Source organism: Pseudophryne corroboree, chromosome 6 (assembly GCF_028390025.1).
Source record: "Pseudophryne corroboree isolate aPseCor3 chromosome 6, aPseCor3.hap2, whole genome shotgun sequence".
NCBI lineage: Eukaryota > Metazoa > Chordata > Amphibia > Anura > Myobatrachidae > Pseudophryne > Pseudophryne corroboree.
In genome coordinates this window covers 375,803,695-375,820,248 of record NC_086449.1, presented here as the reverse complement: position 1 = coordinate 375,820,248, position 16,554 = coordinate 375,803,695, and the positions used below count along the sequence as shown (strand labels likewise).

At 45.6% G+C, this 16,554-nt stretch overlaps 1 protein-coding gene across 1 annotated transcript in view; it reads left to right on the top strand.

Annotated features, from left to right (window-relative positions):
* The first annotated feature begins 10,954 nt into the window (after positions 1-10,954).
* Positions 10,955-16,554, top strand: part of UBE2H (ubiquitin conjugating enzyme E2 H) — a 156,853-nt gene continuing 151,253 nt past the window's right edge. The window contains exon 1 of the mRNA XM_063926735.1: positions 10,955-11,372. Within this exon, the coding sequence (XP_063782805.1) occupies positions 11,320-11,372 (53 nt within the window). The 5' untranslated portion in view covers positions 10,955-11,319. The remainder of the gene's footprint in view (positions 11,373-16,554) is intronic.

The window sequence follows — 16,554 nt, the reverse complement described above, 5'->3', positions numbered from 1 at the left end:
ATGAGCCAGCAGCTGAGAAATCAACATAGAAATCTAACGCTGGTGATTCCTGACCTACTGAACAGTAATTGTCATGACATTGAGCCTGGGGATTATGTGATGATTCGAAATTTCTTACGCTCAGGTTGCCTCATAGACAGGTGGGAAGGACTATACCAAGTCTTGTTAACCAGCACGACATCACTAAAGGTCGCCGAAAGAGAGACTTGGGTCCACTCGTCCCACTGCAAGAAGGTCGCTGACCCGGAGAGGACTCGTGACAAAGAGCAAGGTGGAGAGAACCTCGTATCACTAGAATGTTTGTTCTGGGAAAGTTGAGAGGCAGAACTGTTGAAAGGCACCTGAGCACGGAGAGCAACAAGATCTAGGACGGTTGTCGCACCATTTTCTTTTTTCACCCCCCCTGCATTTTCCTTTCTTTTTTCCTCCTTATTTTCCTTCTTTCCCCTAACGAAATGGATCTATCACAAGAGACTGCGTTTCGGGTTCTGCTAGTAATTCTGATTTTGATCAGGACAATTTGCTTTGGTGAGGGTCCCAGAGAGGTCGAGCAGGGATCTGGAATGGGTTCTGATGGCGAGTACGAATTTGTAGGATCTCAGGAGCAGCACATCACTCGAGTAAAGGCTGGTATCAGTAAGCGCTCTGGTAGTCATGAAGCTCGGAGGCACTGTGAAGGGTTATTGTCTGATGAATATTGTATTTGTAGGAATTGTGAGAATATAGTCGAAGATGGGTGCATCCAGAGATGTCAGTCCAACCTTAATATCGACATGGACCGGCATCCGTTGAGTGATTACCACTCACTAGTGGGTAAGGTCTTAAACCAGACAGAATGCTGGGTGTGCTCACAGGTACCTCAAGGTCAGAGTAAGTCAGGATTAGTACCATACCCTTTAGCAATAGATGAGGTACTCGAATTACGGGGTGCGAGACCGGTGGACAAGAAATTCAATATCTCTAGGCCCCCTAGTTTGAAGCTCCACCAGTATCATGTAGACAGGTCCTTATTGTGTTTAAATATTTCCAATTACCGAAAACCAGGAAATTGGGAAGTGACGTGGAATAACCAGACAATGACCTTTTCACACAGAGCTGATAAGATACCCATAGACTCTGAACTTGTACGCCAAATAGCCAACAGTGGGAGGTATTTTCGGTATAGGTATACACGTGGAAGCAAGACCATGTGGATTGGAAAAGTATCGTCAGGGTATTGCGCCCATATCATCCAGCCCGATACTTGTACTGAGCAAATGGGAGAACTAGGGATTGGTTTCTTTACTTGGAAAGTTTACAATATGGTGATGTTACATTTTGTCCCCTATGTTCTCCCAGATGATGCCTATTACATATGTGGGAGGAAAGCGTACAAGTGGCTTGCCCCGACTTCCGAGGGATTGTGTTATATTGGGAGAGTACTACCGGAGGTCATGACCATAACCCACAATAAAATTAAAGGCGTTCACTGCGGTGCTCAGGCTCCTTATACTCATACTCACTATGAACACATCATCAAGAGACACCTCATAGATAGGGCAGAGCACGCAGCCTCTGATTTGATCCACGAATCCACCGGGATTCAGTTCCTTCTCGCATTAGACATCACCCGTACTGCCAGAGGAACTATAAATTATAGGTATATCCATGCGCTAGCGAACTTGATAGATAATATCACTGAGATGTATGATGACACCTTCAGGTATACGGGAAGGGAGTTACAAGCCTACAAGAAGGAACTGATCCAGCACAGGATGGTCCTTAATTATGTTACAGCCATGACAGGTGGGTACTATGTTACTCTGGCAACTCAATATGGTGTGAAGTGCTGTACGTATATTACGAACAGCGCTGACGACCCCATGGAGATCATCGATCAGAAGATGGACGAGATCTTGCAGTTGAAGTGGGAGTTCAGGAGGAAGCACAACCTTACCTTAGCGACTGTGGGTAATGAACTGGCCGGCTGGGTCTCATGGTTGAACCCACGCAAATGGATCACAGGTTTAGGAGAGTGGGCTCAAAATGTCATTATGAGTGTGGGGAAGTTTCTCCTTTGTATCCTGGGAGTCATCATAATTATTGGTTTGATATTTAGGTGTGTTCAAATTCTAACGCGGCGCAAGCACGGCACAAATTTGATGAGTCTAAGGAGCGAGGGCACTGTTACAGCAGCAGATTTAATTTATGATCCATCCATAGAGACAGCTTTATGATAAGGATTGCAAATTAATTTCATGGCCTGTTTCATTCACCCGTTTTTCTTTGTCTCCCCTCTTCCCAGATACATCCAACCGGAAAAGACATCAGCCCTACCCAAAATGTTTATGTGAATGTATTTTTATATATGTGTCTTATCTTCATCTCTGCAACCTCCAGTTAATGGCACACATAGTCGACAGGTGATATCCACATATACTAGCACTCACATATGTTCTCCGTCCATGTATCATCAACTAAATGTGCTCCCCATTTGTTGGAACAAGAAGCCGAAAAGAGCTTGGTAGTGTTTGTTGGCCCATTTACAGACCCTTAATACGGGATGAGAAGGATTTAATGTATACTTCGCAATACATCGAAGCTTATTTAAAACATATATGTCACGATGATACATGCCCCTCAGACATTGATTCATACATACATGCTTTTTACTATCCCACTAGGTCATACATTTCCCACCTACAACTCTCCCCCGATCATCCAAGCTTCTGTATATATATTGTATAGATATTTTTCTGTTTATTGATTAGTTAGTGACAGTTATTGGTGACTGCCAAAGGGTGGACTGTCGAAGTCGAAAAATATTGCCGTACACACATCACGTACAAACTACACACAGATTGCCTCCGTACGCGTACTTGTTCTGTCGTGCGTGCACATATTCGCAATTTGCGTATGGTCGCTCCCGCGGTCCTGCGTATTAGCGCGTGGTATGGGTAATTACGGTAGAGTTTGTGATCGCATGGAAAAGCCATAAAAACACATTACATATTTAATCCAAATAATGCACAATGTACACATAGTCTCCCTGCACCACACCAGCAAGTTACAATAGTTTAAATGGTATCAGAACAAGGGATTCACCTTTACAGGATAGGAGGGGAGGGTTATAAGGTGGTGTTTGGTATCCAGCTGTAGGGTATATTAAGGGCAATATTCCAGTGTTGGTTTGCAGAAGATTGCATGCTCCTGCGCATAGTTATGCGCAGGAGCGGAATATAAATATTAACTGTATTTACTGTACATTTGGTATGCGGCGGGAACCCAGAGGAGAACATCTGCAAGTGCACCTGGAACAGACATCGCCCACCTATTCAAACCGACCTATGACCTCTCCTGTACTGTAAATGACCATCCCTGTGTCCAATAGACAAAGAGATCACAGTATCTATTGTGTTAGGTTTTGGACTATTGTATAAAAGGCCAGCTGCATGCCCGGTCATACACAGACTCTGAAGGTCATCTCCCTTGATGACTGAGGACCGGCCGGGAAGCGCAGGCGAAACCAAAAACGTATGTACCATAGACTGTAGCCATTATTCTATTGTATTGTATTGTTATTGTAACCCCCTTTCAGTAATTATATGTTGATGTGTCAGAACCCGGCATTTTAAATACAATCTGGTGTCGTGTCTCCTTTCCCTGCTAAGGTTATAATAAGAATTTACTTACCGATAATTCTATTTCTCGGAGTCCGTAGTGGATGCTGGGGTTCCTGAAAGGACCATGGGGAATAGCGGCTCCGCAGGAGACAGGGCACAAAAAAGTAAAGCTTTTACCAGATCAGGTGGTGTGCACTGGCTCCTCCCCCTATGACCCTCCTCCAGACTCCAGTTAGGTACTGTGCCCGGACGAGCGTACACAATAAGGGAGGCAATTTGAATCCCGGGTAAGACTCATACCAGCCACACCAATCACACCGTACAACTTGTGATCTAAACCCAGTTAACAGTATGATAACAGAAAGAGCCTCTTAAAGATGGCTCCTTAACAATATAACCCGAATTTGTTAACAATAACTATGTACAGTATTGCAGATAATCCGCACTTGGGATGGGCGCCCAGCATCCACTACGGACTCCGAGAAATAGAATTATCGGTAAGTAAATTCTTATTTTCTCTATCGTCCTAAGTGGATGCTGGGGTTCCTGAAAGGACCATGGGGATTATACCAAAGCTCCCAAACGGGCGGGAGAGTGCGGATGACTCTGCAGCACCGAATGAGAGAATTCCAAGTCCTCTTTTGCCAGGGTATCAAATTTGTAGAATTTTACAAACGTGTTTTCCCCCGACCACGTAGCTGCTCGGCAGAATTGTAATGCCGAGACCCCTCGGGCAGCCGCCCAAGATGAGCCCACCTTCCTTGTGGAATGGGCCTTAACAGATTTAGGCTGTGGCAGGCCTGCCACAGAATGAGCAAGTTGAATTGTGTTACAAATCCAACGAGCAATCGTCTGCTTAGAAGCAGGGGCACCCAACTTGTTGGGTGCATATAGTATCAACAGCGAGTCAGATTTTCTGACTTCAGCCGTCCTTGAAATGTATATTTTTAAGGCTCTGACAACGTCCAACAACTTGGAGTCCTCCAAGTCGCCAGTGGCCGCAGGCACCACAATAGGTTGGTTCAGGTGAAACGCTGATACCACCTTAGGGAGAAAATGCGGACGAGTCCTCAGTTCTGCCCTATCCGAATGGAAGATTAGATAAGGGCTTTTATAAGATAAAGCCGCCAATTCAGATACTCTCCTGGCGGAAGCCAGGGCCAGTAACATAGTCACTTTCCATGTGAGATATTTAAAATCCACCTTTTTCAATGGTTCAAACCAATGGGATTTGAGGAAATCTAAAACTACATTTAGATCCCACGGTGCCACCGGAGGCACCACAGGAGGCTGTATATGCAGTACTCCTTTAACAAAAGTCTGTACCTCAGGAACTGAGGCCAATTCTTTTTGGAAGAATATTGACAGGGCCGAAATTTGAACCTTAATAGATCTCAATTTGAGACCCATAGACAATCCTGATTGTAGGAAATGTAGGAAACGACCCAGTTGAAATTCCTCCGTCGGAACACTCCGATCCTCGCACCACGCGACATATTTTCGCCAAATGCGGTGATAATGTTTCGCGGTGACTTCCTTCCTTGCCTTAATCAAGGTAGGAATGACTTCTTCTGGAATGCCTTTCCCTTTTAGGATCTGGCGTTCAACCGCCATGCCGTCAAACGCAGCCGCGGTAAGTCTTGAAAGAGACAGGGACCCTGTTGTAGCAGGTCCCTTCTCAGAAGTAGAGGGCACGGGTCGTCCGTGACCAACTCTTGAAGTTCCGGGTACCAAGTCCTTCTTGGCCAATCCGGAGCCACTAGTATTGTTCTTACTCCTCCTCACCGTATAATCTTCAATACCTTTGGTATGAGAGGCAGAGGAGGAAACACATATACTGATTTGTACACCCAAGGTGTTACCAGTGCGTCCACAGCTATTGCCTGTGGATCTCTTGACCTGGCGCAATACTTGTCCAGTTTCTTGTTGAGGCGAGACGCCATCATGTCTACCATTGGTCTTTCCCAACAGTTTACTAGCATGTGGAAGACTTCTGGATGAAGACCCCCCTCTCCCGGGTGAATATCGTGTCTGCTGAGGAAGTCTGCTTCCCAGTTGTCCACGCCCGGGAAGAACACTGCTGACAGTGCTATTACGTGATTCTCCGCCCAGCGAAGAATCTTGGTAGCTTCTGCCATTGCACTCCTGCTTCTTGTGCCGCCCTGTCTGTTTACATGGGCGACCGCCGTGATGTTGTCCGACTGAATCAACACCGGTTTTCCTTGCAGGAGTGGTTCCGCCTGGCTTAGAGCATTTTAGATTGCTCTTAGTACCAGAATGTTTATGTGAAGAGACTTTTCCAGGTTCGTCCATACCCCCTGGAAGTTTCTTCCTTGTGTGACTGCTCCCCAACCTCTCAGGCTGGCGTCCGTGGTCACCAGGATCAAATCCTGTATGCCGAATCTGCGGCCCTCCAATAGATGAGCCTTTTGCAACCACCACAGAAGATATACCCTTGTCCTTGGCGACAGGGTTATTCGCAGGTGCATCTGAGGATGCGACCCTGACCATTTGTCCAACAGATCCCTTTGGAAAATTCTTGCATGGAATCTGCCGAATGGAATTGCTTCGTAAAAAGCCACCATTTTTCCCAGGACTCTTGTGCATTGATGTACAGACACCTTTCCTGGTTTTAGGAGGTTCCTGACAGGTCGGATAACTCCTTGGCTTTTTCCTCGGGAAGAAAAACCTTTTTCTGAACCGTGTCCAGAATCATCCCTAGGAACAGCAGACGTATCGTCGGAAAACAGCTGCGATTCTTGGAATATTTAGAATCCAGTCGTGCCGTCGAAGAACTACTTTAGATAGTGCTCTTCCGACCTCCAACTGTTCTCTGGAACTTGCCCTTTTTAGGTCGTGCAAGTAAGGGATAATTTAGATGCCTTTTTTCTTTGAAGAAACATCTTTTCGGCCATTACCTTGGTAAAAAGGCCCGGGGTGCCGTGGATAATTCAAACGGCATCGTCTGAAACTGATATTGACAGTTCTGTACCACGAACCAGAGGTACCCTTGATGAGAAGGACAAAATTTGGACATGGAGGTAATCCTTGATGTCCAGGGACACCATATAGTCCCCTTTTTTCCGGTTCGCTATCACTGCTCTGAGTGACTTTATCTCGATTTGAACCTTTTATGTAAGTGTTCAAAACATTTTAGATTTAGACTATGTGTCACCAAGCCGTCTGGCTTCAGTACCACAATATAGTGTGGAAAAATAATACCCTTTTCCTTGTCGTAGGAGGGGTACTTTGATTATCACCTGCTGGATATACAGCTTGTGAATTGTTTCCAATGCTGCCTCCCTGTCGGAGGGAGCCGTTGGTAAAGCAGACTTCAGGAACCTGCGAGGAGAAGATGTCTCGACTCTCCAATCTTTACCCCTGGGATAATACTCGTACGATCTAGGGGTCAACTTGCGAGTGATCCCACTGCGCCCTGAGACTCTTGAGACTACCCCCCCACCTTGAGTCCGCTTGCACGGCCCCAGCGTCATGCTGAGGACTTGGCAGACGCGGTGGAGGGCTTCTTTTCCTGGGAAAGGGCTGCCTGCTGCAGTCTACTTCCCTTACCTCTATGTCTGGGCAGATATGACTGGCCTTTTGCCTGCATGCCCTCATGGGAAAGGAAAGATTGAGGCTGAAAAGACGGTGTCTTTTTTAGCTGAGATGTAACTTGGGGTAAAAAAGGTTGGATTTCCCAGCTGTTGCTGTGGTCCCCAGGTCCGATGGACCGACCCCCAAATAACTCCTTCCCTTTATACAGCAATACTTCCATCTGCCGTATGGGATCTGTATCACCTGACCACTGTCGTGTCCCTGACATCTTCTGGGAGATATGGACAACGCACTTATCTTGATGCCAGAGAGCAAATATCCCTCTGTGCATCTCACATACATATATATAGAATGCATCCTATTAAATGCTGTACATGAATAAAATATTTTCAGTCAGGGAATCCGACCAAGCCAACCCAGCACTGCATCTCCAGGCTGATGGCGATCGCTGGTCGCAGTATAACCACCGTATGTGTGTATATACTTTTTAGGATATTTTTCCAGCTTCCTATCAGCTGGCTCCTTGAGGGCGGCCGTATCTGGAGACGGTAACGCCACTTGATAAGCGTGTGAGCGCCTTATCACCCTAAGGGGTGTTTCCCAACGTACCCTAATTTCTGGCGGGAAAGGGTATAACGCCAATATTTGCTATCGGGGTAACCCTACGCATCATCACACACTTCATTTTATTTTATCTGATTCAGGAAAAACTACAGGTAGTTTTTTCACTCCCACATAATACCCTTTCTTGTGGTACTTGTAGTATCAGAAACACGTAACACCTCCTTCATTGCCCTTAACGTGTGGCCCTAATGAGAAATACGTTTGTTTATTCACCGTCGACACTGTATTCAGTGTCCGTGTCTGTGTCTGTGTCGACCGACTGAGGTAAATGGGCGTTTTTTAAAAAAACCCTGACGGTGTTTCTGAGACGCCTGGACCGGTCCTAATAGATTGTCGGCCGTCTCATGTCGTCAACCGACCTTGCAGCGTGTTGACATTCTCACGTAATTCTCTAAATAAGCCATCCATTCCGGTGTCGACTCCCTAGAGAGTGACATCACCATTACAGGCAATTTCTCCGCCTCCTCACCAACATCGTCCTCATACATGTCGACACACACGTACCGACACACAGCACACACACCGGGAATGCTCTGACAGAGGACAGGACCCACTAGCCCTTTGGGGAGACAGAGGGAGAATCTGCCAGCACACACCAAAAACGCTATAATTATATAGGGACAACCTTATATAAGTGTTTCTCCCTTATAGCATCTTTTATATATATACAATATCGCCAAAATCAGTGCCCCCCCTCTCTGTTTTAACCCTGTTTCTGTAGTGCAGTGCAGGGGAGAGCCTGGGAGCCTTCTCTCCAGCTTTTCTGTGAGAGAAAATGGCGCTGTGTGCTGAGGAGATAGGCCCCGCCCCTTTTTCGGCGGGCTCGTCTCCCGCTATTTTTGAAGTTAGGCAGGGGTTAAATATCTCCATATAGCCTCTGTGGGCTATATGTGAGGTATTTTTTGCCTCTAATAAGGTTTTTATTTGCCTCTCAGAGCGCCCCCCCCAGCGCTCTGCACCCTCAGTGACTGTTGTGTGAAGTGTGCTGAGAGGAAAATGGCGCACAGCTGCAGTGCTGTGCGCTACCTTTATGAAGACTCAGGAGTCTTCAGCCGCCGATTTTGGACCTCTTCTCTCTTCAGCGTCTGCAAGGGGGCCGGCGGCGCGGCTCCGGTGACCATCCAGGCTGTACCTGTGATCGTCCCTCTGGAGCTAGTGTCCAGTAGCCAAGCAGCAAATCCACTCTGCACGCAGGTGAGTTCACTACTTCTCCCCTAAGTCCCTCGTTGCAGTGATCCTGTTGCCAGCAGGACTCACTGTAAAGTAAAAAACCTAAGCTAAACTTTCTCTAAGCAGCTCTTTAGGAGAGCCACCTAGATTGCACCCTTCTCGTTCGGGCACAAAATCTAACTGGAGTCTGGAGGAGGGTCATAGGGGGAGGAGCCAGTGCACACCACCTGATCTGGTAAAAGCTTTACTTTTTTGTGCCCTGTCTCCTGCGGAGCCGCTATTCCCCATGGTCCTTTCAGGAACCCCAGCATCCACTTAGGACGATAGAGAAAAGTGTATTACAGTCACATGTGTTGCTGCTAAGTGCTCGCGGAGTATCTTTGGGTGTGTACGCACTGATTGTACTTTGTACGGCCAGCGCGGCGTGTTTACGCAAAGTACGTACACGGTAGGGGGCTTTGTACGCTAATGGTGTAAAAAGTACGTAGGCTAAGGATTGAGTACAGCGGCCGCAGCGGCTCCATTTAAAGTGTATTAAATGTCTTTTTAAAGTGTTGCTTTTAGTCCTGTATGTAAATCGACATTTACAGTAGGGTAGAGCAATAGTACTGGTCACTTGGGACTACTTCTTTTTATGTATGCATTCAAGATGAGGGCATTTATTAACAGTACATGCTATTTTTTTCCCTGTTATAGCCTGTTACATGGGACACCACTTTAAAAAGAAAGATGAAATTTATTAAATGTAAAAGTTAGGGGCCCCATACATTAGGGAGATGTATCTCAGCAATGACTTGCATGCAATTTTCCTGCAATCTGGCTGCGAGCTTCCCGGGAGCCCTGAGATTGCGATTTGTTACTTGAGTGTATTTTTACATGTGATTTATCTCATGCAATCTAATGTTATACCCTTTTCACACCTCACAAATAACCCGGTTTCGACCCAGCATATTGCCGGGTCGACACGGGTCGGCGTGCAGTGTGAAAGGGGCATAGCCGAAATCGCGGGTCGTCTGACCTGGCAATTCAACCCGGGAATAAGGCAGTGTTATACCCGGGTTGAATACCGGGTCAGTGGCTGCGTAAACGGGCTCCTGGGTCGATGCGTCCCGGGACCTGTTTTCTACAGCAAGGAGAGGCGGCGCGGAGATGATCTCATCTCCCAGCGCTGCCTCCACCTCCGCCCCCGCTTCCTGCTGCTATGGCAACCCGCCCGGCATATTGCTGGGTCGGGGAAGCCTGCAGCAGCTGCCAATGCCGGATCCCACCCGGGAAGGACCTGTTTCCAATTCCCGGGTGGGATCCGGCATTGGCAGTGTGAAAGGGGTATTATTAAACCTATTTCCATGCAATTGAGATAAATCTCGCGTGCAGCATGTGTGATCTGCGATTACGATGGGAGACACGGAAAGGCGCATTGCATCGCAAACTCAAGAAAAGGACATGCAATGTGACACTTTTCATGCAATCCGTCTAAACTGCATGAAAACAGGCAATATCGCACTAATGTATGGGGCCTTTAAGCAATCATCTTTAACTAACTACCAGCCCGTCAAAATGACAGAACATCACAGTAACATCAGCGGCTGTGCGCGCCCAGACAGAGCAACACTTGAATTCCTCCATAGAGGTGAAGCGCAGCGTTAACCTTTTAATATATAGGATGTGTTCAATAAGCTGAGTTTAATATTAGGATAAGGAAAAACTAATTTGGGGCCTGTAACCCTCACGACAAATCATTACTGAGTAAAAGTGTGTGAGGTACTATAAGAATGTCTTATATTGAAATGTGACCCGCACTCATTGCTTATCTCATTCTTTCACACAGTGACACTAATTTCTAATTATTATTATCAAAGAAAGGAAAGAAAAATACTACAACTCCCAGAAGCCCCAGCGCCGCTCCCCGCCCCCCACCTACATAAGCGGCCGCCTGACTGCCGGTCTCCCCATAGTAGCGCTACTAGCGCTGGTGAACGAGGAACAACGATCGAAAGAGAGGCTTGGCTAGCACACCGCTGTCCCCGCCCCCTCCAGCCTGGCCCCGCCCCGCTCCTCTCTGTTTTTAAGTCTTCCTCCGCGACCGACGCGCGTCACTGCTGGCGGAGTCACGTGACAGCGGTGCTCGTAGTCGGTTATATGATCTAAGTACTGACGGGGAGTCCCCGGTGAGCGGAGGAATCGGCAGCCACAGGGGCTGGGGGAACCGATAGTGAGGCCCGGCCCCCCAGCCGTATAGCTACACTACACACCGAGTGAGTGTCAGGCCCCGCCGGGACAGAGCAGCACCCCTCTTTCTCCTTCGCCATCCAGCCCCCCAGCCCTGTGCATCCAGCGGAGTGGGAGACCCCGGGGGGGAGCTGCAGCCATGTCATCTCCCAGCCCGGGCAAGAGGCGAATGGACACGGATGTTGTCAAACTGTATCCTTCTGCGGGGGGAATGGAGGGGGCTGCTGGGGTACCGGGGGCTAGCAGGTCGGGAGGCGCCGTGTCACTGCTGGCGTGTCAGATTGTCCCCCAGGGGTGCCCTCATTGTGTCTGCTGCCATCTTCTCTGCCTCCTCCCCGCTGCTGTGCCCCCCGGTGTGGCGGTTACACCGTCTGCTAACGGGGAGTCTGTGCAGCACTACACGGGGGAGCCGCTGCCCTGATGGTGATATGCCCCTGTAGCAGCCAGATCTGCGAAGGCTTTGTAACTATAATATCAAATAGGAGTTCATCTGTGTGTTTTCGAGTATATCTTTGTCCGCATATGTGTATATATGTGTGTGTGTGTGTGTGTATGTATATATATATATATATATATATATATATATATATATATATATATATATATATATATATATAATATATATGTCACCACTGTGAGTGTACTATAATGGCAGTCAGCAGGGATTCAGCTTACAAGTAGTTGCTGAGTGCCAGGGCTGGCAGGCCGCATATGCAGGAGGGGGCTTGTAAACATGAGGAATTGGCCTGATTATGTATTTCTGTCAGGGGTTTGGGCTGTTGTAGCATCAGGTAAGATTTTCTGTTTGTGGTTTTTGATAGCTGTGATGTTACAGAAATACATTCTTTTAGACCCTCACCTCTCCCCACTATCCCAAGCTTCAATGTGGTGCTAAGTTATGTGACATTTCCAGTGTTTACAAACCTCCCAATACTTGGAGATTTGTTTGTTACAAATGGCTGATTTTAATGTTTGTTTAAAGTATATCAATAAACAGTTGAGTTTTTTTATTTTTGTATATGTGTGAACAAGACCATGGTTCATGCCTTAATGTGCCCATATGGTGGCCTTTTTGTCTAAGTTGGTCTGATTTCTATTTTTCTTCCTCTCTATGGTTGAATCCCCACTAATTCTTTAAGGGTGGATTTGTTGTATTGTAAGACCGCACAAAAAAGGAAGCAGTCTTTGGTTTCACGCTGGCTTGTGATGGCAGAAATAGATTTTGAGCCCTGCTAGACATGTTCTATCCTTCTCTGAAATGCCTGTCTAGAATAAAAAGCCAAATTTATCAAAGCATAATATTTGCAAATTGCTCCCGGTACCTCACCCTTGAGCTTACATTAGATCTCTAACCACAGGGAACATAGTGTATAGATGCAATTTTGACAGGAGGGTTTAAAATACATGTCTGGTTCTTTGTTCGTTTCTAGCTTCAGACACAATGATTTCTGAAAGTGTCATTGCATTAAATGAACACCGAATCCTATTGGACTTGTCGGGTCTGCAATGCAGGACTCCAGCAAAGAAAGGGTCACCTGTCATTGTCTGAGAACAGGAGATCTTAAACACAATTTAGTGGTAGGGATTATAATGTCCTCTCTTTTTTTTTTTTTTTTTTTTTTTTTTTTATACTTGGATTCTTCTAGCATGTTATTTACGGTGTGCAGCTAAGTTCAGGTCTGCAGTGAATAGTTCTAGCGTTAGCCCTTCAGACCCCTCTAACCAGCCCCCTCCCTTATGGCAGTACAAAAGTTGACTTAAGTATTTGGCTTTCAGAGCCTGGATTTTAGGGTCTGTCTGGCACCAGTAGCTTTAAGGGAGCTGTGCTTTAGGGACGGGGTGTTTTGGATCTGATCTGAAGCAGTTTTGTGTGAACGTTATTCCTGTCAGTCCTTTTTAATTTGCTGCTGAAGTCTGTTTTACCCAAATGTATTAGAAGGAAAGGACACTACAGCTGTTGTCTTGTTCCTAGAAAATTAAGCAGTGGGCCTTCTGTGAAAGGATATGTTGTTGACGTCTGATGGCGTAGGGGAGGAATGTGGCCTTGTTTTTCTGAAAGCAAGTGTAAATTTGTTACAACATGTAATACAATAATTAACTTTGAAATGCACAAATCATTATGTGTGTGTGTATGTATGTATGTATGTATGTCTGTCTGTCTATCTATATATATATATATATATATATATATATATATATATATATATATATAATATATCTGTGTGTGGACAAGGTAGAGTTACTGTTGTTCTCCCATTTTCTTTTGTCTCAAGATACATGCTCTGTTTAATATTGAGGTGGAAATGTTTTGGCCTTGGTAATGACAACCAGCCTGCAGAGATTCTGACTCACTGAAATGTTTTCATTCCCCCTCCCATACAACCAGTCCTATTTGTTTGCTGCCTACTTCTGGAATCTTTTACATTATAAATATGTCTAACGTATTTGTGACACACATTGTCCCAGTAGAAGTCATTGATTATGTACGTTATTGCAGTTCATTCTTCCTGGAATGCAGATCATTTAAGACTGTTATTTAAGACAAGTTGTTTATACTCTCCAATGGATTCTAATTAAAGCCGAGGTCTTGTATAGTTACCTATGGTTTAAAAGATCTGGAAAGTATCTGATGTTAATATGCAGCCCCCACCCCCCTTGCTGTAACTTCCTTAATAAACTGTTGCACATTAGTAGAGCAGGAGTGCTGAGCTGCTTGTTTTGTCAGCTTGCTGTCATACTATTGGCTCTTCTGTTACTACCCGGAAGCAGGGAGATGGGATGGGCCAAGCAAACAGCTGATCAAGTGACAAAGGAAAGTGTTGTGTACAGAGACAGACTGGCCATGCAGGATGTGTGTACATAGTTGTAAAATCAGTTTTGTGCTGCATTTTTATTGGTTTCATCAGTTTTAAACTGAGAAAACTGTAACTAAAGCTCATTTTCAATACAAAAAGTAAATGTATGGCACTTCTTTATTATGATGCTCATCACGTTTTAATTCATTAGCTTTAGGTGGTATTTTATTTTACTTGTTTATGTAACATGAGGTAAATTGGTGTTTTACTGTACATGCATTGGCTTGTGCTGTAATGTAATCTCACTTAATATGCATATAAATCTATATACGGTTGAATGAGTATGCAGTCATGAAGTAGACTTATTAAATGTCAACATTCGCATTAGTGATACCTTACAAATGTAGTGTTGACATTATGATATTGACATGGTCAACATTGACACAATACACTAAACCTGATTGGATTGTGTCATCTCTTTACATTGTATTAATGTTAAATACTTTCAATATAAATGGGTGGGAAATCTTTTTGATGTCTGATCTGATTGCACACAATACCAAATGGATAGGAGTTTTCTAAAAAAATAAATGTATATGGCTGGGCTTCGCTAGTTCACCAAGCGCCCCTTCTAGTTATACTTTTATGGTTGTAAATGTGACCATAGGCATAGTGTATTATTCTGGCTTAAGTGGCTTTTACAATAGTCAGCTGTTGATCACTGTGAAAGTGTCTATGCTTCACTTTCTCCAATCACTGGATTGTATAAATAAAGGACTGGGAGGAGATGCAGTGAGTTATGGCCCCCATACATATGAGATGAGGTATATTGGTGCAATGCCCCGATCCCCCGACAGCCGGGTCATGAAATATTGGGAATATAATATATGGGAGTATTGAACATATGTAAATATCCTGATTCCCCATTCTGGAGCGGTAACTGTCGCAATCGGGGGAATCTGGCATTTTTAACTTGGTTCATTTCCCAGATTCCCAGATGGATCAACGATCATCGATGGCTGCGGATCCCATTGCCGTTTTCGGGAGGGTTGAGGAATTGTGGTGGTTAAATCAACAATATTTTATCTTTGCAAATGCATATAAGCTTGTTGAGCGTTTCACCATTACCAGTGCTTTGAAATCTTTAAATCAATACTCAAAATGGTTACCTGTGTAGCTAGTCTGCGTTTGGTTAAATCTTTTCCTTTATTAAAAAATAAACAAAAATCGAATGTCAGCTTGGTTGGCATAGTGGTTAGCATTTCTGTGTATCAGCACTGAGGACATTGAGGGTTCCCGGCTGATCTTGGATTTTTTTTTTAAAGCGGCAATCATGTGCAAGGCATTGTTTTGCATTGTACATGATTGCCGCTTTATAAAAAGTCTGAGATCATCCGGGAACCTGCACCTCCGGCAAACTCGAACTTCGTTAAATCTGTCCTGTTTTCTGTAAAACGCTGTGTTATGTGTTTGTGCTATGTATATTTCTGCAGCGGGGTACACTGGTATTCCACAGGTAATAACATCGGGGGTGTAGAGTTGGATCTTGATCCGAGGCACCAACAGGCTAAAGCTTTGACTGTTCCCAGGATGCACTGCACTGCCTCCTCTATAGCCCCGCCTCCAGGCACTGGAGCTCAGTTTGTAAGTTGGTGCCTGCAGTGTAGGTTACTAACAGGGGGGCTGCGCTAGGCAGCCCTGAAAAGAGCTTTTTAAGGAAACTTCAAGGTCTACAGCACTTTTATGTCATTCTGACATGCTGTGCTGCGGCTCCATCACCTCCCCCATTGTCATTGCATACTCCCGCGGCCTGGATCCCGGGTACTTGCAGCGGGGACACACCAGTTTCTAGGCATACCACCACTGCTGCTCTCCTAGATCGCGTGGCTGCACGACAGGGAGGAGGTAAGAGAGTCCCCCAGGTGGGACTCGCCGGTAAATCGTGATCCGGTTGCGGTCCCAGGCGACTGATCGCGCTGCTGGCATGGACACTGTGGCCGTGCAGGGACCCCGCTATATCCACCAGGGCAGGGAGCACAGGTCGGATTTACTAAAATCCGTTTAATATAGGCTCAATAGTACCCGGTGGTGAAGTCCAGCAGAGGGGATAAGGCGCTGACCTGTAGCCCCTCCCCAAGCTCCGGGCGCCAGCTACTGCTGGTGTTCCCGCCCTGGAGCTGCATCTCTCACTCACTCATTCACTCACTCACTCCCTCCCTGAAGAGATTTTGGCGCCATTACATAGCTAGGCTGATCTCCGGGACTGCTGGGCACTGTCTCCTCTGTAAAACCGCCTGTCTTGTCAGCGCTGTACATTTACAGACACTTAAGTATTCTACATGTCATTTTAGACAGTGTTAGTTAAGAACAAGTGTACTGCTATATTAATATTTAGTACAAGTATTCTGTGATAAATATCCAGTGTTTACTGTGCATTGTTATATCTGTGTACATACATATCTATATGTAGATCTACTAGTCCAGTGCAGTCTTATTGTTCATATGTAATAATGTCTGCATTATATCTGTGACTGTGTGTGCCTATAGCTGCTGTGTGGACTCGATTCTGTGTATCACAC